Source organism: Xenopus tropicalis, chromosome 1 (assembly GCF_000004195.4).
Source record: "Xenopus tropicalis strain Nigerian chromosome 1, UCB_Xtro_10.0, whole genome shotgun sequence".
NCBI lineage: Eukaryota > Metazoa > Chordata > Amphibia > Anura > Pipidae > Xenopus > Xenopus tropicalis.
Window position 1 is genome coordinate 129,084,061 of NC_030677.2, and position 6,474 is coordinate 129,090,534.

The 6,474-nt window shown below is 37.2% G+C and overlaps 1 protein-coding gene across 1 annotated transcript; it reads left to right on the forward strand.

Annotated features, from left to right (window-relative positions):
- The first annotated feature begins 1,132 nt into the window (after positions 1-1,132).
- Positions 1,133-2,758, forward strand: foxd4l1.1 (forkhead box D4 like 1, gene 1). The gene is given in 1 exon segment (NM_001016928.1): positions 1,133-2,758. A coding segment is annotated over 1 exon segment (1,059 nt). The 5' UTR covers positions 1,133-1,163; the 3' UTR covers positions 2,223-2,758.
- Positions 2,759-6,474: the final 3,716 nt, after the last annotated feature.

The following is a 6,474-nucleotide window of genomic DNA, read 5'->3' on the forward strand; positions in this document are numbered from 1 at the left end:
GTTAGCCCAGTAAGTGGAGGGATTCTGAGAGGTATAGTTTACTTGGCATGTCATTTCCAGCACTATTAACCAATTTCTCTACAACATGTAATATTTTCTTATAGTGCCATGCTGCACAATCAGGTATCAATCTAACTAGTTAGCACTATATAGGGAGTGTGTGTGTGTTTGTATATGCCACTATTTTAATAGGAATTTGTGATTAGTGGTCAGTAAACAGAGATGGTGACTTCCATAGATGTGCACATTTCCCTCTAGTATATAAATAAAAACAGTTTATACTCTTGAAAAAAATATGCTAAGGGTTTTACAAATAAAAATTGTACAGCATATTTTATACATTTGTGAGAGAATAAATAAATTCATATATATATATATATATAGTAAACACTGAGTGGATCTATTTGATGTATATTGGATTGTATATATATATATATGTATGTGTAGATATATATATATATATATATATATATACATACATATGTATATATATATATATATATATATATATATATATATATATATATATGTATATATATATATATATATATATATATATATATATATATATATATATATATATATATATATATATACACATACATCCAATAGATCCAATCAGTGTTTAAGTCCCAGTGTCCATTAGCATTTTTTCAATATATATATCCATATATTTTTTTTATTTATTTATTCTCTCACAAATGTATAAAATCTGCTATACAATTTTTATTTGTAAACCCCTTAGCATATTTATTTCAAGAGCATAAGCTATATATATATATGTATATATACATTTGCATTGTTTGATAATGCAGTTTAGGTTAGATTTGTTTGCAAGTTTGGTTAGACTACAGATCCCATACATGCAGTAGACTTAAGTGATAGTTCATCAGAACTATATAACAGATACCCCATCCTCATTCAACAACAGCACAGCCCATGCAAGTTCTGACCCCCCCCCCTCCCTCAGCTGCCCCTCCCTCCCAGGTGCAGGACCCTCTCACACAAAGGCTTATCTGACAGATTAGCTCCAATTCAAGTGCAGATGACTGCAGGGGCACAGCAGTGCTTATATAAAGAGGAGGGGGAGAGAGCAGGGATATATCATTCATCCCCTTGGCCCTTTGGAGACTACACATTCACAGAAAGCATCAGTGCTAGCAATGAGCCTTAGCCAGGAGTCTGGTGCCCACCATGACCCCCAGGATTATCCGGTAGTATCTGATGAGGAGGATGAAATTGATATTCTTGGAGAAGATGATTCCTGCAGTCTAAAGTCACACTTTTACCTACAGCCAACACATTCAGAGATGGGGGACAGTGGCATTCTGAGCCCTTCCAAGCTAAGCTGCACTGAAAGTGAGAGCGATTCCTCTGGAGAGAGTGAAGGAGGTACTTCTAAAGACTCCCCAGCCACCCCATCTGGTGGCAAAGCCAAAAGGGCCCTTGTAAAGCCCCCTTATTCTTATATTGCTCTAATCACTATGGCTATCCTGCAGAGCCCACACAAGAAACTGACTCTCAGTGGCATCTGTGATTTTATCAGCAGCAAGTTCCCTTACTACAAGGACAAGTTCCCTGCTTGGCAGAACTCCATCAGGCACAACCTGTCCCTTAATGACTGCTTTATTAAAATACCACGGGAACCAGGAAATCCAGGAAAAGGCAACTACTGGACCCTGGACCCTGCCTCTGAGGACATGTTTGATAATGGGAGCTTCCTTAGAAGGCGGAAAAGGTTTAAGAGGCACCAGCAGGAGTTCTTTAAAGATGGACTTGTGATGTACAACCCACTGCCTTACTACAGACCCTACAGTACCATCCAACCACAGCAAGTGCTCCAGCAGACTCCAGTGGCATGCATGGCAATACCAGAAAATTTGACCATGCCAACTCACCTTGCTCCCTACCCAGACATAAAGAGGAAAGTTCCTTACCCTGACCAGGGGGTACACAGGGGGTTTGAAGCCCTGGATGCTGATAACCACCCCAATAAGTCTCAGAGCAAATGTTCATTTAGTATTGAGAACATCATGAGGAAACCCAAGGAGCCAGAGCCAAGTTTTTCAACCTTTAACCCACACTGGAACTATAATCACTTATTGCAGAGGCCAAATTCCTGCCTTCTCCCAGCTGTGCTTAACCTATCCACTGGCCCTTTCCTATCCAATGCCCAGGGCACCAGGCAATACAACCTCATAAAATTCCCTGGGTGTTACTGAAGTAAGTCACTTTGGGTCTCACATAGCCCCTGTACTGCCCTACCCATATCCTTTCAGGATTTTTCCTTATAACTGGTGGATTCTGCCACTAGGACTTTCTTGTGTCCAACCCAGAGATTTTCATTTTATTTATTGTCAAAGACAGGTTTATCCAATCTGCATCTAGCATCCCCTAAATTATAAGGTTGTCAGGGGAGATGATAGTTGCAGTTCATTAACAGCTGAAGGGCCACCAGTTGTAAATACCTCGACAGTCATAAGTACTTGTGTGAGAGCCCCAAGTGGCACATGTGATGCTGGATGCTTGAATCGCTATGGATTGTATGTGTATTTAGAGACACTGAAATGATGGCTGAGGACTTCACTTGGCCCCTGTGGGCAACGGGTATGCAGTTTTGTAATGTCATTTGTTTGCTTTTATGTCTTATTTTTCTGTTAATATTTAATGTAAATAGAAATGTAATCTATTGAATTATTTATTATGAAATTTATTGCAACTTTTCGCTTCTACTCACATGAATAAAATCATTCAAATGAATATACGGACTGTAGATATTTCTTTCCATATACAAACATTCATATAAACTTTACTTTCCATCATCACTTTACATCATAATCTTAATTTGTGCAATTTCAGGTTCTTTAGCACAATATTTTCACAGCTTTCTGTCTGTCTGTCAACATACTTGTTTATCTATCTATCTATCTATCTATCTATCTATCTATCTATCTATCATCTATCTATCCATCTTTTTCTATCTATATAAAATATACTTTATAGCCTTTTGTTAAATTGTTATTGCAGCGTGGAACCAGTCTTTCCAAAACCAGGTTATAGGTTAACCCTGCTGATCTTAAAAGTACAATATAAATTTTCAGCATAGCAAGAACATAACTAACACTAAACTGCCCATCATTTCTCTACAACAAATGTAACAAATGAATAGGGAGTAAAAACTGTGGGAGGTTCATTATTTGAAGTATTTAATTTTGGGGGAAATGTAATTAAACGTCACACAGTTTAAGATATAACAACAATAAATTCAAATTAACATTTCCTATGCCCGATAATATTTAATATAAAATTTTATCACTGAAGCCAGTACTCATACCCGTACATGAATATTATTTTAGATACTTCATACACTAATTTTCTCTAAATAAAAATATGTGTCAGACCAAAATCTTCATTTCACATTCTGCAAATGAAGCCACTAATAGGTTATACAGCAGAAAGTTACAGGCAAAGGCTGTGCATTTCTCTAAATGATTTTAATCATACTTTTTGTTGGGTTTTATTTCACTATAAGATCCTCTGGATTTATGATGTGCCGATTATAAGGAAGAGATAGCTTCCCACGACATCTAGGTTTGGGGGTTTACAGCCGATGGATATCAGCTGTTGCTTGTGCTTATGGGGTCTTTAAAAAATACAGGGCACAGTCCAGCAGTAGGAATTCTACATTTTTTAGAGGTCCATGGGACTTATGTAAAGTAAATTGCAACACCTGCTGATTAGTTGCTACAGATCACTTCAAGGTCCAATTGAGCCCCTGTGAGTCCTCAGTACGTCAATGGTAATTTTTTTCCAGTTATTTCATTTTAATTGTTGCTATGTGACACTTCACTGGTATTGTTTTACTGAATATCTGGTGAGGTAGCTGTGTTAATGTCACTTTCCTTTTTTAATGGAGCCTGGGGGTGTAGAAGGAAAGTAAACTTGCAGACCACTTGGGGATTGGTCTTTGAAAAATGTTTGTTTTGCAAGAAACATAAAGTTTTATCTGTACTACCTTCTTCAAAACTGTTTCAGCTATATTTTCTTATATATTTTTCCATGCTGATACTCTTTGCAGGGCAAGATGCTTGTCTATACATAGGCACTGAATAAAAAAGGCTATTTAGATTAGGGATATACAGCCGTTGTTGCTGCTTCTGTTGCAGAACTACAGTTCACAATATGCTCCTGTAAACTCCACTAATAGAGAGGTGCTGAGTGCTGCAGAGAGCAAAATGTTCTGACCCATTTGGTACTGATAGTAATACCTTTCTCTTCCAAACAAAATATCCTGTTGCATGATCTTTGGAAGCTCCAAAAGCTATTTCTTTTGATGATGGGTCATTAAAAACTTTCCCAGCCTGCAATGTTCATTGCCCTCTAACACAACTCTTTTTGTGTCAGTTACAATTGCCTATAACCCTCCATGTAATTCAGCAGTACTGTTAGATTTACAAGGAGCAGCGCTGGGTGTAAACGCTAGGAAGTCATTAGCCTCTGGCTAAATTAACACCTCACACTCCTACTGGCAAGAACAAGCTACTCAGTAACAATAGAGAGCTGAAACCCATTGTGAAAATGGAACGGATTGCCCATATTCTGCTACTGAGCACATTTACATACCACAAAGTCACAGCAGTACCACAGGGAATAAAGGGAAATGCCATTAGCTCAGTCTCAGAATCACAAACTAGAATATTCTTTTATATACAGTATTCGTATAAGCAAAGCACAGTAGTCAGTACACACGCACTTGGCATTGTACTTAGCAAGATATGATGCAATTAAACACATTGAAGTGCACAGTTACCACATTTACCTCCAATATGGTACCATGCAACATTGCAACACACTACTTTTTAAAAAAATTAAATGGTTTGAGCTTTTGTGGTAATCACTGTACAGTGAGTTTTTTATTATGGGGATAAATGGCTTTCATGGAATGTACAAACATACCAAATACTAGGTAGAACAGAAAAGTAACACAACTTTGCTTTAAAACTATCCATTTGTGAAGAATTATAATAAGGGTATTGTCCTTAATTAACAGAAAGAAACTGCAAAGGGATACTGTGGCAACACTATACAGAGTGTTTGGGGACTGACTGTTTCTTCTGTAGCCATACAGAAATTGATACTGGCAAGTAATCTGCAGAAATGTGAAATAACACAATAGATATCATATGCCACCTAGTGGCTGAAGGGAAAAACAACAGTTATTTTGTACAAATTCTAGGGGTTTGGCCTTCCAATCTGTGTTATCTTGGATTCCTTTTAATAACATTGGTATCAGGAATAAGTATCACTCTCCCTTTTCATATAAATTGGAAGCTGATGTTACATAGAATGGGCTGTTTATAAAGGTTACTGTAACAGCAGTTATATTTTTTTATCTTGTTAAATAATGAATAAGCACATGATTGACACTATGAGAATGATTTTAGCCTCTCTTCTACAGCAACACTCAGCTGGGGCCTCAACCCTAAGGTGAATGAGTAGATTTTTTTTTTTTTTAAATAAAATCAATGCATTAATATTTGTATGGGCTGTTGAAGGCCCTTAAATCACTAATTTCTTTAAGAATAAGGCAAGTAACCTTTTTCAACTAGCCAGTCATAAAGTGCCTTACTACCGTTCATTGACGGTGTTGTAGTGTGCCTCCTGAGACTAGTTGATCCTCAAAACAGTATCACATAATGCTGTGTAGCCAATTTAGTTTCATAAAAAGACATTGAAATTTTGGGCCAGATTTACTAACGTGGCCAACATGTTCTGTGGTACAATGTTCCCTGGATGTCTGGCCAGGCATTAGCCAGAGAGCTCAATAAAGGGCTGAGGATAAGTAAAGTTTATATATGTAAATGTTCTCAATGACAGACTATGGGCAATTAATTCCATTCACACAATGAGTTTCAATTCACTGTTGTTACTGGGTGATTTGCTCTTGCCATTCAGAGAATTTAACATAGCCCAGGGTTAATGACTTTCTCACATTTACACAAAATACTACTCAATGGAAACCTGACAATTGTGCTTTAAAAAGTTCATGGAGGGCTGTGGGTAATTGTAATTGGTTCAATTATATTTTGTTAAGGTACAAGGAATGTTGCCGGCTATGGAAAACTTTGAAAGACCCATCACTACTTCCCAATTATATATTTATTTATATAAATCAGGCAAGGCTATAAAAGTGTCATAAATTAGGGTCTAGAATTAAATTAACAGGTGGGATATAGCTGGCTGATCTGATAATTTGGCCCATAGGCCAAACGATCATATTACAGTGCTGAGGGCGACGTCAACAAGTCATTGCAGTGCCCCCTAATGGGAAAATCAAACCTGCAATTTTTAATCAGATATTGGTTATGTAGGCCCATTGGGGGGCCCAAAACATGGGCAGATAAGCTGTCAAATTGGCATTTTAAATCTGCCCATGTATGGTAACCTTTGGAGGGTGTTTCTCGCAATTTAATT